This window comes from Lissotriton vulgaris, chromosome 10 (assembly GCF_964263255.1).
Source record: "Lissotriton vulgaris chromosome 10, aLisVul1.2, whole genome shotgun sequence".
Lineage (NCBI taxonomy): Eukaryota > Metazoa > Chordata > Amphibia > Caudata > Salamandridae > Lissotriton > Lissotriton vulgaris.
This window is the reverse complement of record NC_141698.1, coordinates 272,977,221-273,003,102: the sequence shown is the minus strand read 5'-3', so window position 1 is coordinate 273,003,102 and position 25,882 is coordinate 272,977,221. Positions and strand designations below refer to the sequence as shown.

Sequence of the window (25,882 nt, the reverse complement as noted above, 5' to 3'; positions counted from 1 at the left end):
GATTTATATCTGGTATACAAATAAATTAAGATAAACCAAAGGCATAGTCAACTACAAAGCTACCCCTTTTATCGGTGTAGGCAAAAAAAGAACCTATGTGAATGTTGTTACAAAACTGGTCATTGATCAATGCATATATGTAATAACATCACACTGTATTTTATTCCTTGCTCAATTAACATAAAGGGTAAACAATGTTATGGTGTCTAGGCAACATGTTTACCAAATCTCTGACTGTTAACAAAGTACATGTTATTTCTCTACACTTTGTTGTCAGTATGCACCCGTGTTTCCTTGCTTCTGCCACCGTCCTTTTGTACTTCTGGGTAGTAGGTTTACTGCAAAGTTTCTCTTTACTGTATTTTACATCATTTTCATCTATTTTGTTTGTGCAACTGTCCATATCCTAAATCCAAACTTGTCCTTATTGCCATGATTCAAATATCTCTTTGATCATTACTTACTCTTGGAAATGAAAGGAGGCTGCACTTTGATCACTTTACCCTAAGCAACACACCATATTCTCTTTGGCTCCAGTTCCTAAAGTTCAAGTCTACAGATAGTTCTCATTTTTGAAATTCAGTAGTTGCAAAACTGACACAACGTGGCACATTGTGCCATTCCTTAAAGACAACACTATCTAAACAGTAAATAAACTTTTGCTGTTAATTTTTTAGCACAAGGTAGAAAGGACGTACTGTACCTGGGGATTGCTGGTATTGGAGGTAGTATCGCTAGGCAGTGTTTCTTGGTAACTGTTTTCATCCAACACATTTGACAAACTGGAGCTTTTCCGAACTCGTAGACCTGGAAATGGCTTAAAGTTCTCGAGTGGGGATGGAGTTCCTGGGAGGCTGCCAGGTGTCTGGTTACCACTTTCAATAGTAGCAATCGAGCTTGTGCTGGCAAGATCAAGACGAAGATCGAAGGGGGACATGGAGAATGGGGAGAGTGGCTGGTACACGCTATCAAAAGGAAGTGTATCAGGTGAATTTGGTTCATCTGACCCTTGAATGTCAATAGTGTTTGATGAAGAGTGGCTGGTGCGGTCTAAAGAGTCAAAAGATTTGAAATTGTAGGGGTGAAACTGTTTTTCCTTGTCAATGGGAGACATGGAGTGGTCAGAGTACCCTTCCGAGATATCTTGATCATTGTTTTCAAAACAGAGCGGCATAAATATGTCTGGGTCTGGAGTGGCTGGCTGGGTATTCAGATTGTCCAGAATCTCTTTCTCTTCCTCTAACCCAAAAATCTTATGGTGGTTTGCATTTCTCAGCCGATCTAGGCAGTAACTGTTGGTGGAGCCCGAAAGACTGAGCTGTCGAGACTCGAAGGATTCTTTAACGTAAAGCTTAGTTAAGGTGTCCTGCCAGCCAGCTTGTTTGGCAAGATGTCGGACAATGTCTTGTTGAGAATATATCAAGTGGAAGAGCTAAAATACAAACAAAAGGGAAGCTTTCACAAAGATTTTAAATTAAAACCGTTCATTTGCATTACTACTGTTTTGCTATACTTGATTTAGCTCCTGTTTAAGACATGGCAGACAATATTGGACTAAACATCCTGTTGAGCAGCAAAATCCAGTCAATGAGCTGAGCCCTTCTTGGAACCACTGAGATCAAATCTGTTTACCCTGGTCAAGACTTTAGGCAATATATACATCAATGATGCCCCAACTTGGAAGATTAAGAATAAGATCTAGGATCAAAGCACAAGGGAAAAAATATAGTCTATTCCAAGCATCAGTACACAAACGTGGGAGAAAGGAAGTAGCAATCAGAAGAAGGGCACTAAAGAATCCTTCCAACCCAGATTTTAAACAACAGTTCAACAAGGACAAAGTTAGCATAAAAATTCTACAATTCTTGAACAATCTCATGATTTACGTGAGGGCACAGCATATCTTATTACACTTACAGTGTCAGCTTGTCACAAATCTATCCATACTGTTTTTTCTCATTCATATATTTTGTATTGCTAACAATTCTAATAATATTATGTAGGCTGTTTGGCAAAGGCTTCTGAAGGTCTATGAGTTTTACGATAAATTATGCATAATAGACCAGATAGCTTGTCAAAATAATGCAGAGACGTTCTTCTCCCTACTTTAAAGTCTGGAGACAAACTAAGTGTCATTCATGTACTTAAACTGTTGCCTTTCAACAGGTACAACTATTCATTAAAGTAAGTTAAACCTCTAAAGAGAAGGTCAAGGAAGCATTACTAAATAATGAACCCAGTCATGGCATGATGGCTGCAGTAATCCCCAGGTACACTCAGAGATGCAGAGGAAAATATACTCAAGCTCTCCTCATAAACTTTCTTCAAGATGTCAAGTTAATATAGGAAAAACCTCTGGACAATCCGGACTTACGGTACCTTGCGACAAACATCAAGTCTCACAGTTAACTCCGCCCTATGTGATAGGAACACCACGGCCACGAGATCCTTGTAGTTTGGATATAAGTCTGTGAGATGAAAACAAATTTAGTATCATAATTCATAAAGGGGTACAGAAAATGTGATAAAAACCAACGGCTGCATCCTCCATTGAGTCTACCAATTTCACTACCTATCTTGGCGCCCACAGCAATTACTGGTTTCAAGCATTGATTGCAGGGTTTGTTTCCATTGCCTTTCGTAAACTCCAAATCACAAACTTACTCCTGTCCAGGTTTCTTCCACTTGCTTCAACTTGAACATCACTTTACAAATGAGGAGACTCTGGAGATGGAATTACTGAGGTATGGCACACAATACATTTGAATTCTATAGTCTGTAGCACCTTAATTAACACTGACAAAAAAACCTGATCAGCAAGTGTTGAACTGAATTTTACAGCTGGATAAGAAAATGAACACTTTATCCAGTGGAAACCCCAAACTCAGGTCCCATAGTCTACCCGGAAGTCACCCAACACCTATCAATGTTTCTCTACCATCAGACAAGCCATTCTGAATGTTCCATGGGAAAACAAACTGCAACAATATCTGGCCGCCAAGCATTCCGCCTTCCATATACATTGTCCTACTAAAATTTACATATATTTACTTCTTTTCTTTCAATGCGTCTGCTCCCCGGTTCCATACTTCTGGTATTTCAAAAAAATAGGACATGGCCTGGGAAATAGCCTTATGTTTGGCTGGAGGAAGAATCACACAATGAAGGTTCATTGTGCACTGTATAACTATTTTGTGCTTGTAATCTGTTTATTAAAGGTTTTCCACAAAACAATACACAAAATGTTTTCAAAATACTACCCCACTTTGCGTAGATAGCATGATATAATAATACTGCCACAGGTAATAGTATAGCGATGTTGCAGTGCATCAATAGTCGATATAAGTAGAGAGCCCCAGGCAAGCAGACATGTCATAAACCAGGAAACAAGTAAACAAATATTTCCATCACACTTAGGTCAGAATGCGATACAGAGAACCCCAGGGTCTCTATTACACAAAGGGCGCACTTTCCCTGTTTGCACCCAAAGCACCTGTTTTAAGGTGCGCCGTGGCGCAAACAGGCAAAGTGTGCCCAATTGCAAAGTTGTGCTGGCCTGGGGGCAGTGCATTCAAGTGAAAAATGGAGCGGCTCTGAAGCAGCTGCTCCGTGTTTCACTGTGCAGACAGCAACCTGCCTGCACTTTTAAGACAGGAGAGACATCACCTGCCTGCAAGGGGATGTCTGGGGGGGGGGGGGGGGACTAAGCGCATTGCCGCGTCGGATTACTACACGCATTTCCGTGCTGGAGGACAAGAGCCGCCAGGGATTAGGTAAATGCGTAGCCGCGCTGGATAACTGGGGCCATTAGGGATATTTAGTTTAGCGCATTGCCGCGCCGGATTAGGGCAAGTTTGCCAGTTTCTGTTGAATCGCAAGGAAGCGCTGTGATTAGTCGAGACTTCGCTTTTAGGGTTCTTTGGGACATTAAGACGTGCTCTTGTTACATGAGAGTACCGCAGCGGAATTTAAGCTGTTTGTTAGTATTTATTTGGAGGCATTATTTCTCATTTAATGCTACGTGTGAGAGAGAGACTCACCTGGATTACATTAGAGCCAATTCTGTCATAGGGACAGAGTTGTAGAATGTACAGAAGTATCGTTTGAGGCCTAAGAAGCAAGACCACAATAATCAGAAGTCCATATGGTTACAGATAAATCCATAATCGTGTGTATAACGATGTACAAGCAAGTGTACTTAATTACTATAGACAATCACGGATTTTAGTAGTTCTACGCTTGTGTCTTTTTCTTTTTGCTTACTTTATTTTTACCTTCTGAGCCTTGTTCTGAAGAATACTTGTGGCAGTTTCAAATGTAAGTTTATGTCCACACATAGTCATTTTAATCTACACCCCAGGAAGTGTGTATTGTATGTATGACCTGTTCTCTCCCCCCTGCAGGGTTCATGGGCTGGAAAGAGGAGAGAGATCCCTGCAGCTCCCAACCAGTTCAGGATTGAACATTCAAACTGCTGCAACTTTATAGTTTCTTATCCCTTTTTCCCCTTCCCCTGGTGTGGTTCAATCTGTATGAGTTTATGAGTACTCACAGGGGGTTCCATATAGGGTAAGAAGGAGATCAAGCATCAGTCATCGCTCCTGCTGTATCCAGCTGAGGAGGTTAGTTAACCTATGTTCACTTTATGACGAAAGGAGATATTCATGCTCCTTCACACCCCAGGGCACTTTCAATAATACGACCTGTGGTCCTTCACATTGCCTCAGCTCAGAGTAGTACATGAGGGAGTCCCTTTTGTGGTAGGGGGTGGGGTAGGGCGAGAGGGCTGCAGAGTATGGGTTGAGCATTACTTTCACAGCCATGGTGAGGGACAAGCTAATCATAGAGTGGCAGCACTTCAAGTTTTGGAGGAGTGAAGCAAGTGCATTCAAGGTGAGACAGTTAGTCAAGTAGCAGTTGCCAAATGCATGTGAATTTGGTATCAGTATAGGCCAGTTTGTGATCTAGCTGCTCCATTGCCATAACATTTGAGAGGTGCATGAACCATAAGGCAATGGGGAAGCGTCCATAGTCTTTTTCCAGGCAAGCGCTATCAGCTGCTTTGCAATGCTCAACATATAGCTAATGAGCCTTCAATCATTGTGCGACATCAATTCCAATGCGAGGGGTCGGGAGCCCAGTATTTCTGTGGTGTAACAGCCAGGGAATACGCATCCCACTGTGCACTTCATGTGTCCTATAATCTCCTTCAAGTGAGTTATGATAGGAGAGCAAGACCATCAGATGTGAAAGAAGTTGGACCTTACAAGAGGGCTGCACACATAAGATGGTGATTTGGTAGGGCACCGCCAAGTGTCGGAACCTGCGATCACCCTGTGGTGCTCTACCTCGTAGGACTGCAGCTCTGTCACCCGACTCCAAGGGTGTTCAGGAAGCTGTGCTGGAGTGGATTGTTGACTGCAAAAAGCACAATTGATGGATGGAATGCTGAACAATGTCAAACACTCCCCACAGTACAGAGATCTGGGCCTAAATCCATCATTTTTTGCTCCCCATGCCACCCCAGTTTGTATCCAGCCATATGCAAACCAGTCTTGACCCTGCTCCCTATGGGAACAGTCCAGCCCGAACTGCCAGGCCAGGTCGTCCCCAGACTGGAAACAAGCATTGTTGAGGCAGGCAGGTCCGGTGCATTGGAGAAGGGTACAATGGGTATTCAGAGACAAGATAATGCATGCCTCACTCCATTCCATTCATGGCCTCACCACCGCACAACTCTGTTTTAACTACTTCAAAGCCTTTTCTTTGCAGCTGCATTCAATTAGCATAATCTAACAATACCATGCATTAGAAGTCCTAACAGTTAGAGTCTTGTCCCAGCACCAGCCGGAAGATCTCTCCTCTGTCTCGATAGCTAAGTATCTTTGTGATCAGCAGCTTCATCGGGCGTGCCGGGAAGAAGTTTCAGAAGGAAGAATTGGTGTGCTCATTCTACCAAAAAGGATGGCGAGAGATCATTAGCTGCGACAGTTGAAGGATGCATTGAAGCAGTCACCCAGGTATAAGAGCCTGGGGAAAGGATGTAGGCTGGCCTATAAGCAAGCCCTAGATACTGGTCAATCAACTCTGTGGGAGATAGCTTGGAAGGAGCAATGCCAGGCGTGTGAGAGTTGGGGCAGCTCATTCTTTTGGAAAGTGGATAATGGGCCTTACTTTACGAACGTCTCTGGCTTGGTAATATGTCATCATATTTTTGAACAACAATGGGTTAAAGACTTTGAAGGTGTTTACAATCAGAGAGGGGGACAATTATATGACAGTAGAGGTTTTAGCCGGGGATCCAGTGGGCTTTACCTTGGAAGAAGTTACTCAGCGCAGCATGATAGTGTCCAGCAATAAGGCCCTGGTACCAGACGGAATTCCTGTGAATCAGTTGAGGGCCATCTCTTTACTCAAATCTTGAACATGACCTCTTGGGACGGGTGATGCCCTCATGGTGGAGTGGTGTGGCTCACTGGTTAGAGGCGGCAGACCCGTAAGCTGAAAACAGCCCGAGACCAGGGTTCAATTCCTGACGCGGCAGGGTCGTGAACCAGGGTCAAAACGGACTCGATAATTCTCGCCTCGGTGCCTACTCTAACCAGGGATCACACTCAGCAACTCTGGGCATTAAGCTTGCCTCATCTCTACAACGGCCCCCCACAGACGCCGGGGATGCCTGGTTTCACCTTGGAGATACCCAGAAAGGGACCACCTCACAGGGAAAACCAGGACGGGTTCCCCAGCGGTCTTCAGCGCCAGGATACTCCATGGAGTCGCAGTGCGCTTTACAAGTACACCCACATTTACATTTACATTTACATGGGGCACAGCAGTGATTATCCCGGTCTTTAAGACGCGGCCAAGGACAACCCTCAATGCTTTCATGGACTTAAAGTCCTTGTTCGACAGGGTTAACCATGTTAAACTCTGTCCCTTGCTCTTCAAGATGTGCGTTAACCCGAATATTGTGGTCCTTTTAGCCAAACTTTATTCTGACACTTCCACCTCTATGCGTTTTTTTCACAGGGCGCTGATAGCACTCGATCATTCCTCACTACTAGTGGTTTCAGCCATGGGTGCATTCTTGCCCCATTCCTGCTTGCTCTATATGTGAACGGGCTGGAGTCTGCTCTCCTCTCAGTTTTGGTAGACTGTCCTTGGGTTGGAGCTAGATCCCTCCCAGTCTTGTTAAACGCTGACGATGCCGTTGTTATGGCCCACAAGGCTTCGGGGTTAGATCTAATCCTGATCAAGTTTCTAAGTTCTATATTATAGTTGTTTGTCCAAAGTCCACTGGCAGTAAGATTTTTAAAGTGGCTAATTTATTGAGGGCACAAGTTCTGAATTTATTAAAACTACATGGGCGGTTTCTAGTTTTGGGCATAGGCTATGTTAGTGGTCACCGAGGAACCTCTTAAAAGAGAACCAATTTTTACAACAGGTAGTAAAGGTTCCACACTCCATCCCAAAATTTTCAGTGCAGGCGGAGCTTGGGCTTGGTCATGTGACAGAAAGGTGGCCCTCAGCCCCCTACTGTGCTGGATCAAGGTGTGGACAAGGGAGGAACTAAAGCTTAACCAGTTGATCCTTGCGGATTGTTTAACCCTGATCTGGTGCACCAAAATCCTGTGGATAGCCTATGTGAGGGCAGCTTTTGCGTATCTCAGGAGAGCAGATATCTTTAGTGATCCCAATTCTTTGTCCCTTTGAGAATTGACATGTGTTAAGAGGTTGCTTCTGGGTCGAGCCCTGCTGGATACCGAGCAGTGTGAGCTGCAGAAACTCTCAGTGTGGGGAAACAGGCTCTTGAAGACTGTTCATAGTATGGAGCTGTAACCAGCCCAAGTACACCATCAGTGAGACAGGCTTCTTCTGGCCAAGTTCACGTTTAAATCACTTCATCATCTTTTGGCTTCTTCAACTGGCTGGGCTTTTCCTGATTGTATACTGCCTTGCTGTTGTGACAACAAATCTCCGCAGGACACTCTACACTTCATTATGTTTTGCTGCAAATTTAGTAGGCCTAGGAAACTATTTTTAGTCCTCCTGCTGAAGTCCCAGAATTTTTCTCAAGTAAGGCCGGTCTTGGTTTACCTGCAGAGGCTTCCCAATCAATTTATGTTTTCTGTTTTTTTTTTTTTTTATAAACTGCATTGTGTCTAGGAGATCAAGACCTGATTCGTTTTTGGACAGTCCCGGCTGACAGGGGCTTTCCGTTTTATTGACTGTCATTTTTATGTGGAAATGTTTTACTGAGGTGATTTTATATTTATGTCTTTGTATTCTTTTATGGTTGTTTTTGTTAACCGAATAAAGATTTTATGATGGTGACCCACAGCTGCGGATACTCCACAAACATTGTTTTAAGGATCATTCGTGGTGACTGTCCTCTATGCTTTCTGGAAAACCGACAAATCATAGTTTTTCTGCTTCACCCACCCTTCTGGTCTGCCACTCAGTTTGAGGTCGTGGTCAGGCAAGCCATCATAGTCTGCAGTTTTTTTAGTCCTCCAGGTCACTGACGCGGTCTTTGAATTCCGTGACCCTAGCCACTACATTCCTGAGGTCCTTTCCCAGAAAGGGCACGCTCAAGGATACTGCCCTAATCTTTCTTTCGAGTGCCAGGTGGGACTACAAATTTTCCTGTATGATGACCAAGTTGGGGAGAGGGATCCATCTGGTCACCCCCTGACCAACCCAGCTCTGCATTATACTCTGCCGCCATCACAGCTGTTCAATCCTACTTACTGAATGTGTTGCGCATTCCTTGGTAAGGAACTTGGCCAGCATGATTTCAGCGCAACTCAGGTGCACCACAAGCAGCTGTTTCATTTTTGATAAGCGGATACACTGTTCGAGTGATTTCGGTTCTGAACTTTTGCCTTCCTAGAACCTTTATTTCGACCTGAGTAGTGCCCTCTACTTGCCTTTATAGGCTAGAACCTTGTACCACATTTGTATTTATTACAAGAGGATGGTACGATGGCTGGTAAAAGATTGGAGCCTGGGGAATCTGAGAACCACTGAACCTGGGGACCTCTTTTTTCTAAACCCGACTTTGGCATTTGCATGATATGTAAAATAAAATGTATTTTAAAACATGTGAAGTGTAATGTAATTTGTTCATTCAAATGTGTAAAGTCACATTATCCTGCAACACTCCCTTGCTCTATCTTGCATGCACATTGAAAAAAAGTCATTAGACACATCACCAACCACAAAATGATGTGATATAATCCAAAACACCTTATAAATCTGGCCTTATTATAATTAAAAAAAAATTACATGATAGAATTGTTCATGCACTTTACTTAGTTGCAATTTCGTAGCTTATCTTTAGGTACAAAATATGTTTTTTAATCAAAGGGGGTCTCACCTGATCCAAGGACCTGCTCTGAGAGACAGCGAATGAGCAGCATGGACACTGAAATTTCATTCAGGAAAGAGATGAGCCCCTGGTAGCCGATGTCCTTCAGCTTTAGCCTGTGCTTGTATCGCTCATGGATCTTCTCAAACTTCAGCATCTTGTACATGATCTTTAGGGGTGCAAATGTAGAAAAGGGAAGAGGGAAGTTGATGGATACCATTTACAAAGTTTTGTTTACTGTTGTAAAAATAAAGCATGTTTTACAAATGTATCTATATGGAAAAGTGTGCACTGTCATTTTGGGCAAGTGGATTGTGTCATAACTGTTCGTATTGCGGGATTAATATTTTGGGTAAGTAGAATATGTCACAATGTTACTCATTTTGGCGCATGTTACTTTGGGTAAGTGGAATATATTATAATTTTCTTATTTTGGGGCATGTTACAAATTAAATGGAAAATAAAATTTCAGAACCTACAGTAAATGAAGAGTTTCTAAAGAAATTCTAGGTCAAATGACTTGGCAGGTGGCTGTAATGGTGTGTTAGTGCTATGGTAGTGAGGGTATTATGTAAAAATCTCCACTCCATAGAATCAAAACTCTTAATCCTCACAAAATTACCAAACTTTTGAAACACAAGTCAACAGTCGTTCCCCGCTACTAATTAACAAGCATTTGCAATGCAATAGGTCTCGCATTACTAAAGTTTGAGCTATTGGCATTGCTAAATAGTGCAACACCAATAGCTCAAACTTTAATAATGCGAGACCTATTGTATTGCAAATGCTTGTTATGTTAAGGTTTCAGAAAGCTCCTGGGATGGAGGGTGTATATAAAGGGATGTCCCAGGGTAAACTTGATGTCATTAACTGCTTTCTTAGCCTTACTTTACAGCCTAATACAAGCTCATAACCCATTTATTATGTGACAGGCTGTCCACCAGTGAGAATGTGAGGATGACCCTGTGAGTCCATCCTCAGCACAGTAACTTTGTCCCAGAAGCCCTCTAGGAAGGGCCTGACTAAAGACCAGGGCTCATGTCTGTGCAAGACTATGTGAGTGTGATGCTTTTGTCAGCCCCTAGGGGATGCCCCAGCCAGTGTGTCCTGACAGAGGGAATGGCATCAGTGCAGAGAGGGTGAGTCTGCACTAGGCCTGGGCAGAGTCTGCTTTGAGTGACAGGACCTGAAGGTGGCTGAGTAGAAGTTAGGGTGACCAGCTCACTCCAGGTCGTTACAGGCCCTGTCTTCAGTCCTGAACTTTTCACGTACAAACCATTTTAGGTGAGCAAAGCAAGACTACAACGCCCAGAATGCATTAGTATATTACACAAAAGGCCAGGCCTGGAAGCCGCGGGTCATGCAGAGCACTCTTCGGGTTGGAATGGGGGGGGGGGGGGGGGGGGGGGGGCTTTGATTCTTCTTGGGGGCTCCACAGCTGGGAAAAAGCCCATCACTCACTCGTTTTCAAGACTTCAATGTTTAAACTGCAGCTAACAGTCAAGCAGATCCAGACTAAATGATAGAACTGTGATGACACTTAATGAACTGATATATAAACCTGCGTCATCAATTCAAATGAAATTTACAAAACCTGCCAACAGAAAGGACCTTGCACCACTGAGACACACCGGAAAAAAGTGGAAGCTGAAAATAAGAGGCGTGGAGAGAAAATGGCCTTGCTACAAAGAGATAAAGAATTTCAGGCACATTCCTCTGAGAACTATGGAGAGAAAGATATTTGCTAACAGAAGTCCTAAACACACAAACACACACACACACACACACACACACACAACACAGACACACACACACACACACACACCCCCAACACAGACAAACACCGAGCGCCAACACAGACACTCACACACACTGTAACTCTGTACACAGGAACAGCAATTCACAGGAAGTTCATCGCCTGTTACTCGAACCCATGCAGACCAATACAACTAAATACATTTTTAAAAAATAGCATTCTAATGAAAACAGGAGCTAAAGAAAACACAGGCACGTGTCACACCTATGTCTAGACGGGAAAGACATCAGCAAGACTTTTGGAGCAAATTTAAATAAGAAGACATACGGAAATGGATAGCTGTAAACCCACTATTCACGACTACTGCATCTACCAAACCAAAACTGTTTCCTTCTTTTTTTAAATTTAAATCTGCTTGACACAAACACCGCTCACATCACTGCTCACATACATATGTGACACAATGAATAATCACCACTATACTAGTCAAGTTTGTCTGGCTGCCATCCATGATTATAACTGGACAACGACCTGGTGCAAGACACTGCATTCTGCTGCATTCAGACAGCTTTTGGAACAAGCACCGCACCGTCGGCACAAAGGATCTGGGCCCCCTGACTGATGTTTGAATTCTAAATGACAGCAACACCCAGAGTTCAGTGGGCACCTCAAGCCTGGGGACTATGGCACCACTGCACCTGATGCACCAGTCGCCTCTGGAAACATCTGGATATCCGCCGGCTCGCTGAAGCTTTGTAGTGCTGACCCCTTGCAGCGCGACCACACAAGCTGCAGTGACAGTGGACGCTGCGCTGACACTCACCTGGGTTTTGCATGGCTGCCAACACTGAGCGTGTCTGCAGCACAGGCAGGCTGTGGGGGCAGATCCCTCCACTGCCTGCTCCTCACAAGGCTCCTGTCCCTGCAGGTGATGGGTTTCGCTGAAGTGCACCCTGCGCGAGCTCGCACCTCTCTCCTCGGCCTCTCTCAGGGCTCTAAGGAATTAGAATATGAAATATGGCAAGTCAGCTGGGTGGCTCCAGCCGCTAGGTAGACAGGAGTAAGGTTTTCTCCTTTGGTGTTAAGATGGCGACGGAGGCCTGAGAGCTGGAGAAGGGCAGGAAACTCCAGCTGTTAGAGAAGGAGTGAACAACGGGGTTGCTACAGGCACGATAAGAGAGGACAAAGAATGACCAAAGGTGAAAAGGGGTTTGAGGTGGTGCTCCTTGCTTGGAAATAATATTGGCGGTTGTTACTGGCTTGTTTTTAATTGCGGCCGTGAACGAATGAAAGGGAAACCATACAAAACCAGATTTGTAAATATTCCATGCATGGGCGGACCGGGGCACGGGCAGCCAGCCCAGGCTACCCTCGATCTGCTGCGTGCAGATACCCGACATCACAGGAAGCGAGCGCAAACAACGAAATGTAAAACGTATGGCTGAAACACGCCTGCAAGTTGTGTGCGCGCCACTGCGAGGCATATGTTTTCAATTATCGCGCCTGTGTCTGGGCATGATAATTGAAAACATATGGGCTTTGGTGCGCGTAAAAAACACCAATAGGCCATGGGCGGAGCAACGTGACCGCCTATTGCGTGTTCTGTTACAAAAAAACACGCACTCCAAGCCCAATCAGAGAAGACCATAGGAATAACACAAGCCGAGCGTGTTCATTTCCAGGGTCCATTTCTGAAACCTGGTCAAAAGGACTCTCGCTGTGCAGTGTAACGCTAGGCGTGAGACCTAAAACTGACATATTCTTCAAAAGAAATTAGGCTTATTACAAAGATCTAACGCAAAGTAGACAGTGACTCTCACTTTTGATAGTGATGAAACACTTCTGAAATAAGCAACTATTTAATCAACCATATTAAAGTTAGAGGTGGGTGAAATTCATGCAGTTTGATTCTGCGGAACCCCATGGCCTTTTATTAAGATTCTGCTGAATTCCGCGACGGGCAGAGTGGTCATTTGACTCTATTTTCTTAGCGAAAAATGCACCCTCTCGTCCAAAAATAGATGCAAAGATGCATTTTTCTTAGAAACCACTGCATAATTTTTAATTCAGTCCAGGCCTAATTAAAACAAGGACAAACTACTTATATGCTTGGAACAAAGATAGCAATTTTTATCAAAGGCTTACAGTTGTAGAAACGTGCAAAGTGCTCAGTGATTACTAAGCCAATAACAAAAAAGCCAGAAGTGTAGTTAAATGTCAGTATGTCAAACCTTTTTGACTTAAATAATTTGATTAAGTCTTTAAGAGTGAGGAGAAGGGGCAGTTAAATGCAATGTAGTTATGTGCAGGACCGGGAAGAGAAATAGACATTTAACAGTTCTTGATTTACACAAAGATTAGATGGAAACATGAAATGTAGACTGTAGAACTAAGTTAAAAAATACTCTAACAATCGGGATTCTCTTGAAAATATCAATATGTGTATAAAGCCACAAAAAACGCAGATGCATCTCTTTATCATATTGAAATTGGTAGGTATGGGACTGTACAACATAAATGTCAAGTACACATGAAACAGGTACTGACAAAGGCAACAGGTCTGACTTTAATTGAACCGTACTGGATCTTCAGTTACCTGCAGGCTACTCTTTAACATGAATAGATCGAGAAGAAAAACAAAAACATGGGGGAACAGTTGTGGTGGTAAATTGGTCCTTTATTTAATGCAGAGCCTTGGAAGGCAGCCAATCTCTCTTCTTTGTCAAAGTTTGTCCATTGAGTTTAAAATCAGAGAAAAAGCTCAATAGTAGGTCATCAAGGAGATTTTAAAATTAGTGGAATTGGTTTATTTGTTTCGAGACACAGATCACCAGAACTTTGGAGAGGAAGGTAGGATTGGATACAGGTTAGAAGTTGTTAAGACCATTGGTATTTGCACCTTGTATTTTATGAAGAGGACTGGCTTGTCCAGTTTTCAGAATGTTAAGAACTGTAGCTTAAGTCAGGGAGGAATTGACCATTGTTCTGATGTAGGGGATGCGGGAGACACTGATATCTTTTACCAACTTAGCTGGAATGGGGACCCTAGAATGAGAGTAAGGTCTTAGATATGCTTATGATAGTTTCTAGAAGGAAGACCACAGTGCAATATGTTTGTCCGATAAGTTAATAGATGCTGCAATAGGTTCTTCTGCATTGATAGAGAGCCCGATCTATCTTATTTTATCCTGGAAGAAGTTAAATGTAAATGTAAATGTGTTTGAGCTTGTATAGCGCACAGCTACCCGCAGTGGGTTTCCCGGTGCTTGCTTAGGGAACCCGTCCTGGTATTCCCCTGTGAGATAACCCCGTCAGGGTATCCACAAGGTGAAAGCCAGGCATCCCGCCGCGAGGGGCCGTTGTGGAGATTAAGCAAGCTATTGCCCAGAGTCGCAGAGTGTGAACCCGTGAGTCGAGAAGGCACCGGAGCGAGAATTATTGAGTCAGTGGAATTTTTTAGCCCAAGACCCGCCGAGGCGGGGAATTGAACCCTGGTCCAGGGCCGATCTCAGCTTCCGGGTCTGCCGCCTCTAACCCCTGAGCCACACTTCTCCAAGTTAGAAATTTCAAAGAATTTTTTAAGGCATTTTTTTGCTCCTTCTACCTCTGCTTTGGTGACTGATGCCTCGATTTGAATATGTGTTTTTCATAGGCTTTGCATTTGGTTGTAAGGTCAAAAGGTTAGGCGTCAATGGGGTTTGTCTCCATCTTCTTTCGTCCATCTGATTAATTTTTCCCTTGTGTCAGTTATTAGTAAACTACTGATGGGACTTTTTGTTCTTCTGTGTTATCTGTTTGAGAGGGATGAGTTAATCTGCTATTCCTTTCATGACTGAAATACAATGTTGTCTCAACGAGTTTGTTTCGGGTTTATTATTTTAGTTTTTTAACCATGTGGACATGTGCTACATCCGTGCTGGGAGTAGTACCAAGACCTTACCAGTGACTGCATGAATTTAGAGTAGGAAAGTATGCGTCATACACTGACTAACAGCACCTTGTTGGACACCCCAGTTAGTGCATGGTGGGCTGTCCTCACAGCCAGGATTGTTCTTCTGCTTTTGTGCTTATGGTCACTCAGAAGTGAACTCAGCCCTGGGAGAAGAAAGTAAAACTTTTGCTATATTTGTATTTACCAAATGACTGAAATGGAATCCAGGGAAAGGGGATAAGACACGCTTTATATACTGCACCTTTCCAAGAAGGTGGTCTGTCCTTAGGATGACATAAAAAGTTCCCAAACCTGAATCTACAATCACACATCAATGGCATTGGGAAAGAAGAACAGCATCAAATAAGACTTCTTAAAGGAATAAAGTCTCTCAACTCTCCAGGCGACTTCAAAGTGCTGTGAAAAATGACCATAAGTATGTACATAAGCGGCGTTCATTTTCGTTCCCCCTACCCCTTGCTGTGAACAGAACAGATACTGCGAAGCACTGACCACCTCGTCCCGCTAGCGTAGGCCCATGCACACGTGTACACACCAGCCATTATAGGTATCATGACCCCTCTGCCCGTTTGCTAAAATCGCCGGCTCCCCTCCCACGTGTGTTGAACATCCCCACTCTCACATGCAAAGACCATAAAAACCCTCTCCCTCTGCGCGACCCTGCACTGGAGTTAACACTCCGCTTGACCCACACACCCCCCCCCCCATTTCCTCCCAGGAACACCCTTCCCCTCTGCTGACGAAACCCCCCAGCTGCACCTGATCTCCCAAACTCAAGTCCCAAGTCATAAGACCTAAGCCTCGTGGATTTACACCCCTCCCTGAACTGATCTTTTTCCTGCCCAACCTTTGATCTGATCACCCCCTCATGCCCTCGTGTCCTGTTGGAATGTCCAGCTGAGAAATCACGATCTCTTGTTACATACAGGAAGGGGGGGATGACATCCGAGCAACGGGTATGGGAATAGGCCTGAAGCTGGGATTCCAAACATGCCTTTTTCCGCCTCAAAGTGTCTCTATTGTAATAAAGAATGTTTTTGTACCATAAAGCTGTGTATAAAAGGCGAAGCTTCAGAGAACTTGTTAGAGCACCTCCCGAAGACACTGTGTTTCGTGTCCGAAATGACAGGCTCTCCTCATGAGAAATAAAACTCTGTTCATGTGTTCCTGCTTCCAGCGCTCGTCTCTTTATTTGGTAACTATTCAAATGGAAGCTAAGAGGCGCGTTGCGCCAGCAGCCTGGGCATCGGTCGTCATATGGGCTGACTTTTCCACAAATGGCGTCCCAACGTGGGGCCCATCAGCGACATAGAGTCCAGTAAGAGAGGTCCAGACGATGGGGTGAACATCTAAACGATCGGAGTATACCTGCCTTGAGAGGACCCTCGTCCGGCTGCTGATTGAATGAACTTCACCGATTCCGAACGGACCTCTCTCGAGTGACCCACTGTCCTGACTGGGATCCCACAGGACTGCTGCGGTAAAATCATGGAGTAAGAGAACGATCGGGCGCTGGAAAGGGGAAGACGAAGAACTGTCCACATGGTCCGGTCCGGGTAAGGTTAAGTAGGACGCCTGTTACGTCTAATTGGTAGGATGGCTTTATCCATCTGATTGATTGATTGATTGTTTGTATTAGAATCGGTATTTAAATACTGATATTGCTCATTGATTGGTTGCTCTGTTGCTCTTGGAGATTCGCTGTCTGCAAACAGGGAAATAACAGGCTCTCTCTCTCTCTCTTTGCAGGTAGCAAAGGATAGGTAACGCAGACTTTTGTCCCCGTTGTAATCCGTCGTGCCTATCTTCCTCCCCCACTGATTGATTGTTTGACACAAACTGTTGTTCGCGGATTGTTTTCAGGAGATTCTCTGCCTGCAAACGGGGAAGAACAGGTTCTCTCTTTGCAGGTGGCGAAAGGGTAGGTAACGCAGACTTTTGTCCCCGTTGTAACCCGTCGTGCCTACTTATTCTCCCCATTGATTGTTTGATTGACCGAACATTGATTGTTCGATATTGGTTCTTTTGAGGTATTCACCGCCTGCAAACAACGAAGAATAGAAATATTCTGTCTAGTCTTTGCCCGCCGTGATAAGATAGGTAATGCAGACTTTTGTCCCCGTTGTAATCCGTCATGCCTATCTTCTCCCCACTGATTGGTAAACTAGTTCCACCCGGACCACTTATTGGAGGTAGATCATCTGGCTCAACCGGAGGGTACCCCTAATAAAAAGGGACATATAATGAAGTGATCACTGCATCAGGTTAACCGAAACTTTAGCATGAAACACATTAGAAAAAGAAGGAAAAAGAAATCGAGCAAAATCAGTAGGCCACTGATGAGTTATCGACTTCGCTGAAAATAAGAAACGCTAGAAATAGCCTGCAACAAGAAAAACATAAAAATGGCGAGAAAAGCCATGCTTGACACCAAAGCGGCCACGAGGTAGCTAGGTTCCACCCCCCTACTGCTTCAAACATGTCCATCCCACCACGCTCAATAACGGTAACATGGAATAGATACAAATCAGCATATACCTACCCCCATTCCGGAAGCTCCCGAAGTGCAACAGGCCCGCGGCTACGCCCATCCGGAAGGCGAGGCCTCGACGCGTGCAGAGCAGGGCCCGGCTGGCCGCCATCGGAGGGAGAGGCCGTGGGGCGGATGGCCCGAAAATGTACTGGTCTCCATTCTTCTGCCGCTCTGCAGGCCACGGGGGGGGGGATGTCTTGCCTCTGCCTCCGACCCCCCCCCCCCTCTATTGCCTGATCCGGCCATCATCAAATACCGGAGCCAAGGCGAGGGGGTCCCTTGTCGGCAGCACTTCTTTCAGCAATAATGGCTGCGACAACACTTCTTTCTTCAATTATGGCTTTAACAACGCTGGACTGTTGGTTGCAGGACAGCGCCCTTCTGCGACAACGCTGGAGGGTTGCAGGACAGCGCCCTTCTGCGACAACACTGGAGGGTTGTTGGTTACGGCAGCACCTCCAATGATGGCTGCGACGATGGAGGGGGGGGGATGTCTTGCATACGCCACCGACCCCCCCCCCTCTTCCTTGCCTGGTACGGCCATCCTGAAATGCTGGAGCCGAGAAACGGCGTGGGGTCGCTGGGAGGAGGAGGCGGCGCGAACGAGCCTCCTCCACCTCCCCAGGTGGAGGCTTCCAGCGACACCCCAACGCTCCATTTAAAGGGTCCCTATCGAAAAGCGGCGCTTCGCCCAGGACCGGCGCGCGTCCTGTGCTCTTCTCCTCGACCTTGAAGATTCTATGAGAGCCGGGGGGGCCCGACCCCTCCACACGGGCGCCCTCGTCCCCCGTTGGGAACCGCGACATCGGCGCGCTCCTGCCGTCGCCGACCTCAGTTTTGAAATGACTAAGACCCTGCAAGACCGCCAACTTGAACAGTTCCGGTGGGATACCAGTATGACCCGGTAGAAAAATTGTTGCCTCCCTCCCCACTTTTTGACTGATGGTTCACATTGCCAGTCTCTTCTGTTGCCCTTTCGAAAACAAACTCTTGAACTGCCGAAAGAGGTTCTGGTCCAACCACGACATGGTGGAGACATTTTGACTATACTTGGGCCTGCCTGACCTCGCCCAAAATGGCGCCGGTACAAATGAAACTTTCAGCTCCTTGTTGTACCCAGATTGCTCAGCCTTGATGTTATGAGATATGTATGTCGTTTTTAACGCATGAGTTGATAAGGGATGGGTACTTAGTACGTGTTTGGACAATGAACGGATATAAGGTGGATAGTGATTATGTGTTTGGACAAAGAAGAGAAAGGTTACGGGCACTGAGTATGTGTTTGGACAAGGAATTGATATAAGATAGTCCTGTAATGTGATTTAACAATGAATTGATATACGATAGGCGCTGATTGAACGTACGGACAATGAATTGATGTAAAGTTTCGATGCCCCATAGTTATTGAAAGTTTGAATTTTCGACACTTATGATACCTGCTCACAGCTAATGTTCGACATGATTTCATTGCACTTGCCGCACATTTTTATGAAATAAATGACCTCTGACTGTGTTCCCCTCATGCACAGTTCCAGCCTACTCCGTGGCCGGCCCACGAGGTCGTAGGGCTGTATTTGTACACCAACATTTTTTATTAAAGATTTAAAAAAAAAAAAAAAAGCAATGATAATTGTGGCGCTTGGATTAATACATTTAAAATGTATGGCTACTGTCTCCGATGTAAGCAAAATATAAGTGAGATGATGCAGCTTAATTAGGGCCGAAGGGTAAAAAGGACCTAACGCTCAGAAACATTGCCAGTTTGAATGGTCCAGGTTTTATTATATGTTTTTCTTCATCTTTGTGCGGCATAAGACACTTGATGAAGATCCCAATGCGTAGCCTCTACCTTATATGCCATAGGCAACAGGGAAGTTGTTTTAGATGATCCTAAGCCACCCTGAAGGAATGCCACTTACCCCCCCCCCCCTCGTACGAACGGAAATGGTCCTGTACCGCTGTAGACCATCCCTCTTCCTAGGAGGAAAGCATGAGTTCACCCCGCGCTCTGCACCGACTGCCCTTTCGCTTTTGACCCTCCCTTGCACATGATCTGAAATGCCATGCCTGGGTGATTTACGCAGATACGCAGACCATTGATAATTATCTTTCCCACACTACTGGTCCCCCTGGGCTTAAAACGCCGAGATGGTAGGGACTGCACCCCCGTAGAGATAGACCGAGTATTTGGTAAGTAAAAGCCTTTTGGGTTTTTTGCACGCTGATGTGTTTTAAAAGGCTGCCCCCGTCCTCCTTCTTTCCCCTTCTTTCTGCAGGTCACGACGGAACATCGATAAAAGTATGGAGGAGCGATGATCGAACGACCGATGGAATGGAAAAACGGGGATTTGAACATGGTGCCTATACACGACGAACCTCGACAGATATATCACTCCCTTGCTCTGACATGACAACACCTCCCGCAGAACCTAGTGACTGGGAGGGTGGTCTGACGTAGAAACTTGACGGGTTAGTACAGTATGACATAATACGACTTGAATATGACTCCAACCGGCACACCAGATAATGCAACTAAGAATGATGGGCACCAATGAATGAATCCATATGTCTAACTAAATAGGGAAAGGTTAAGGAATATTTCGGGGTAAGGTTTACCTAAATACCAACCGTCAGGAAGACTAGGAATATTATCAATGTTTAAAATGTACCACCCCCTTCTTGCACCCTCATAGATATAGCTAAGCTGTCCCACTGTTCTCTCGATTGATGCCCTCCGTTGCCTCAGCCTGGAGAACCGCTCGCCAAAAGGAGGGAAAGAAACATGATTCCAAGATCCCATCGTGGGCAGTGGCCCGACAAGGTTAAATTCCGACCAATTGACAGAGGTGTAAGTATTAGTAATCGAGAACACTCGCAAGGACAGCCAACGAGCTCAGCCCCAGATGAATAAAATAGGATACTAAGGATTGCGCAGCATGCAGGAAGAAATCTTTTTGGCCAGGAACTTTTCTATGTTTTGTCTTGAATCTTTTCATGTGACGCATGTACTGCCTTAAATCTTTTTATGTGACGCATGTACTGTCATCTCCGCGTTGAATTCGTGTGTACGTTGCTTATGGATCTATGTCATCCCTCTGCCTGTGTTTCTATATTGCCTGACCCCTGCCGTTCTATGTTGTGTGCGCACTAAGTGGCCTATTATGTACACGTCTCTCTCTCTCTCTCTCTCTGTCGTGCGTGTACCGAATAGTTCATTTAGGATGCGGACGACTCTCTCTCTCTCTCTCCGAGGGTCCCCCTTACCCCTCTTCCTTTGTGTGGTAACATTGTGCCCCGCCGGCACAAGGCTAATTGGGTCCTTTCAGAACACGAAGGTGTTCGGCAAAATCGACAGACACTAAAAGAATCACAACATGCCATGTTACTGCCTCTCCTTCCTGTAAAATTAAGAAGCTTGAATTGGCAAAGAAGGAAAGGACAGGTAAGACGACTGATGTCCCCTAATCTGGCCTTTTATCGGGGGACTATAGGTCAATGGCCATCTGTTTTCAGTTCGTTAGAAACACAATCCCCAATGCCCAGAATTGTCCCACCCTTCTGCACCCAAGCATGGATGTCCAAAGCGTCCTCACCTCTCCCGATTGACCCCAGCTCCATATCTGATGCCCCCGAACTATAACTGACGACCCTGAATAAACCACTACTCTCTGGGAAAAGAATGTTTTAGCCTCTGTCCCGCTCTCATGATGTTAGATGTTAGTAACCCCCATTCGCAAGCGTTAGCCGACCCTGAAGGAAGATATAAGACTGACAGGACTCGGGTTAGGCTACCCCAGACTGATTTTGAAATATGATAAAATATGCAGTTGATATGAGTCTGGCTTCTCTCCTTACATGCCATGAATACCAGCTAGACTTAATACAAACCTAGTAGAAATGCCTTCATACATACTCCATGGTAATAACTTCTGACTGTGACCGATGAATGCGCCCCTACTGCGTAGGATTGAAGGCGGAATTGAAATGCATAAGTGTCTTCTCCTGCCAGTTCTCTAAAAACTTGTTTTGTACCCATTCAAAGATACACGATCACCGGAGGAGAAGGGCCGGATGTGACGCTCAGCCTGGCCACAGATCATTAAGCACATGCAACCACGACCAAAGGTGGAATCGCAGAGCAACGAGACGCGGGACGAGGCACCACTCCCAAACACGGAAAAGGAAAGGATGAAGGGCTGCCCCGAAGCTCTTCACATGACTTTTTGATCACCACGGAAGGAAAAGAAAAATGCAGGTGCCGAGCATAAGGCACCCCTAAAAAGGACTAATTAGGGAACAGGACTGTGGTCTAACAGCAGAGGACAGACCGCACCCTGCAACGCGTAAGGTTGGATCCGAGCTGGACCGATAGCTCCATCGCCGGTGCTCAACAGCGCCAATGAAAGAAAAACGGACTAGAGCCTACCAGTGATGGCTTGCTGCTAAAAAGACACTGGGACGAAGATATCATTCCCCTGCCTCTTGACCGATTGCTTATATTGAACTAAACTCCTCTCTCAACCACTTAGTATTGTTTTCAAAATGTTTACCGGTCACTTTTTACTGTACATTTATATCACCAAAGAGAAAATCCGAACACCTATAAAATGTAGTATGCTGATCCCTAGACTTGTATGAACAGCCTATCAAATGTAAATTCATATATACTGCATTCTGTCTATCGTATCAACTGCACATGATAATACGCAAAATCTGCTAATATTGACAGACGCCATTCCGATGACTTCCCATGACTATACGTCCACCCCATCAGTTAGGATAAACACGGAAATGAACTAGCTTATGTTAAAAGCGGCGACTGTGAAAAATGACCATAAGTATGTACATAAGCGGCGTTCATTTTCGTTCCCCCTACCCCTTGCTGTGAACAGAACAGATACTGCGAAGCACTGACCACCTCGTCCCGCTAGCGTAGGCCCATGCACACGTGTACACACCAGCCATTATAGGTATCATGACCCCTCTGCCCGTTTGCTAAAATCGCCGGCTCCCCTCCCACGTGTGTTGAACATCCCCACTCTCACATGCAAAGACCATAAAAACCCTCTCCCTCTGCGCGACCCTGCACTGGAGTTAACACTCCGCTTGACCCACACCCCCCCCCCCCCATTTCCTCCCAGGAACACCCTTCCCCTCTGCTGACGAAACCCCCCAGCTGCACCTGATCTCCCAAACTCAAGTCCCAAGTCATAAGACCTAAGCCTCGTGGATTTACACCCCTCCCTGAACTGATCTTTTTCCTGCCCAACCTTTGATCTGATCACCCCCTCATGCCCTTGTGTCCTGTTGGAATGTCCAGCTGAGAAATCACGATCTCTTGTTACATACAGGAAGGGGGGGATGACATCCGAGCAACGGGTATGGGAATAGGCCTGAAGCTGGGATTCCAAACATGCCTTTTTCCGCCTCAAAGTGTCTCTATTGTAATAAAGAATGTTTTTGTACCATAAAGCTGTGTATAAAAGGCGAAGCTTCAGAGAACTTGTTAGAGCACCTCCCGAAGACACTGTGTTTCGTGTCCGAAATGACAGGCTCTCCTCATGAGAAATAAAACTCTGTTCATGTGTTCCTGCTTCCAGCGCTCGTCTCTTTATTTGGTAACTATTCAAATGGAAGCTAAGAGGCGCGTTGCGCCAGCAGCCTGGGCATCGGTCGTCATATGGGCTGGCTTTTCCACAGTGCAGTCCAAGGTTTTGTGCTCTCTCAGCTTGACCATATCAACTTCCTTTTGGCTGGTATCCCTAAAATGCACCTTGCTCCTTTAACCCCTTCGACGCTGATGACGAGCTCAGCTCGTCATGAGGTACACCTCTCGTACGCTCATGACGAGCTGAGCTCGTCATGAACCACAGGATTTTTAAATCTTCAGCACACAGCGGGAAAATGCGCCGCACCGATAGTGTTAAAGGCTGCACTGAATGAAGCTACATGACTCATAACCCTGCTAACCGGCCTCCCATAGAAGCAAAAAGCATATTTAAACTGGCATGCACATCCCAAGAGCTATGCATGATGATTCGTCAGACTACCTAGCTGGTAAACTGATCGCCTTGAGTGGGTCACAATTGCTCAAAACTGCACTCCCCTTCTTCCTACAAATCCCAATCTTCAAAAAAGCAAAGTATGTGCGTTTAACCCGTTGGAAGCCCATCTGATGCTAGACCAAAGAGCTAAAGAACATATATCTCAGGTTCATCGATCACTGATTGCTAATACCCCAGACCCTCTGATCTCTTTGAGGGAGGGGTGGAAAGCAAATTTGGGCCCATTAGATACTGCTGAGTGACTACTTAACTAACAAATGAGACATAGCCAAGATGTGGAAAGAATGAAACCCCCCCACTATGCCCGATTGGTGACTTGATAGGGATCACTGTTGAACCCTGGAAAAGGAACTATAGAAAGCTAGTGGATGTCCTTCAAGGTTTTGGGGACCTTGGATTGATGCAATGCCAACCAGTACTTCAATCTGTGGACTTAACTTGCTTATCATTTACCGGTGCAAGCTTGATCACTGGTATTTTCATACGTCCAGTACCATATTGACTCCTAGGATGAACAAATTACTGGAGGTGCAGATGTCAAGCCAATTTTACTTATGTCCATACAATTTAGAAGATTTGTACCTCCCTTAGTGTATGGTTTAATAAATACATTAGCAATACATATGTGTATTTGCGTGTTGACAATAAAAAAGTTTGGGGGAAAAGCAAAGACCTTAAGATAAACCATCCCAGAGAGTAGCCTTAAAATTGGAAACCCTCTGGCAGTATAGGTTTTGAGGCATGGAATATGCCAGTTCTCTTCCATCAAGTCACAATAGCTAAACCAGTGCTTTAAAACCTTTGTTTGCGGAAGTAGAATGGCCTACAAGGAACTAGGTGAGTCTCCACAGGACATGCCCTTTGAAAGTGATAAGGTAAATGTAACCACATGTGAGGCTATCTTGGGTACTGACACAGCTATTTCTGCTCCTTTAAAAGCATTCATCTTGCAAAAGGTTTCATCTTCTTTACAACCTCAATTTTCCTCACAGTTCAGCAGAAATTATATGCTAGGGTTCAGGCATTACACAAGACAGTATAAACCAGTGGAAATAGAAACAGTTTACTCTGGGATTAAGTGCATTGGGTGTATAAGAAAGCGGGAAGTGCCAGAAGTGGAGTCAAATGGGGTGGAATTGTGAGATGCAGAACCAATGGGAAATCATCCTATGCATTATTCTGCCCCATACCATAACAAATAGCAACAAAACAATATGGCGGATTTAACTGGTCTCTAAAAGGCTGTATTATTAGATAACTAAGGGGGTTGAGCAGTGCTTTTAATAGGCTGAAAAACAATGGGGTTGCTTATGGAGCTGTGGCCTAAGTAGAGTAACTAAGAATCCTGTATAAGAGGTGTGGCCTCTGTAACTAAGGACGGGTCAAGGACATGTGACCTAGAAACAGACTGGGCTCATCTCCCTCTTCTTCTTTTCCATCTAGTCCTCCTCTTCCTCATCAGCATCATCACTCTCCGGGATCTCCTTCTCCCTTTCCGCTCTTGTGGGTGATGGCCCTGTCCTCATACTGCTGGACCTCCTGTGAGTCCTGGGTCCTGATTCACATGATCTTTCTGTCCCCCTGGACATCTTCTTCCTGATCCGTCTTCTGGGGATTCAGTCCAGGTGCTACTCCTCAGCCTCTTGGTACTCCTCCTGGTGGTTCTTGGGGTGCGGATCTGTAAATGGTCCACCTAAAACTGGTCCTTCTCCTCCTGGTCCTGCTCCTTCAGGGATCCTCATCCTCCTTATCGTCTTCCTGACTCTTCTGATCTTGATCCTCCTCCAGGTCTTCATCCAGTTCCTGACACTTCTAGACCTTTTCCTGTCTTTATGCTCCCACTTAGGAAAACACCAGGAGTAAGGTACCCACTGCAGAGATTTGTGTGTATTGAGCAAACTTTATGGCACAATTGTGGTAAGTTAACTCTTGTGGTTAATGTGCTTACTTGAGAGAGATGTGCGTCATCTCTGGTACAAACTGATGCATCATAAAATATCACAGATGAAGAATATGCCTATTTGAGAGCATAGTGTGTAACAAATAGGTTACATACTTGTGTTTTAGGTAAGATAGCTCAGTAGGCTAATGGTTTTGTTGGCAAGCCTTTTCTTTATCAAGTGCCTAACATTCAGTTTCTTTAATGTGCTACATTAATCTTATTATGACTGTACTTACACACAAACATACATAAATACCTGCTTTT

The 25,882-nt window shown here is 45.1% G+C and overlaps 1 protein-coding gene across 7 annotated transcripts in view; it reads right to left on the bottom strand.

Moving 5' to 3' along the window:
• The window catches only part of NBEAL2 (neurobeachin like 2), a 750,879-nt gene that overhangs the window by 199,766 nt on the left and 525,231 nt on the right, over positions 1 to 25,882 (bottom strand). For all 7 annotated transcript variants that reach the window (XM_086940998.1, XM_086940997.1, XM_086941000.1 and 4 more), the window contains 3 exons: positions 9,380 to 9,539; positions 2,380 to 2,468; positions 704 to 1,432 (listed from right to left, as the gene is read on the bottom strand). In XM_086940998.1, the coding sequence (XP_086797124.1) occupies positions 704 to 1,432; positions 2,380 to 2,468; positions 9,380 to 9,539 (978 nt within the window). The remainder of the gene's footprint in view (positions 1 to 703; positions 1,433 to 2,379; positions 2,469 to 9,379; positions 9,540 to 25,882) is intronic.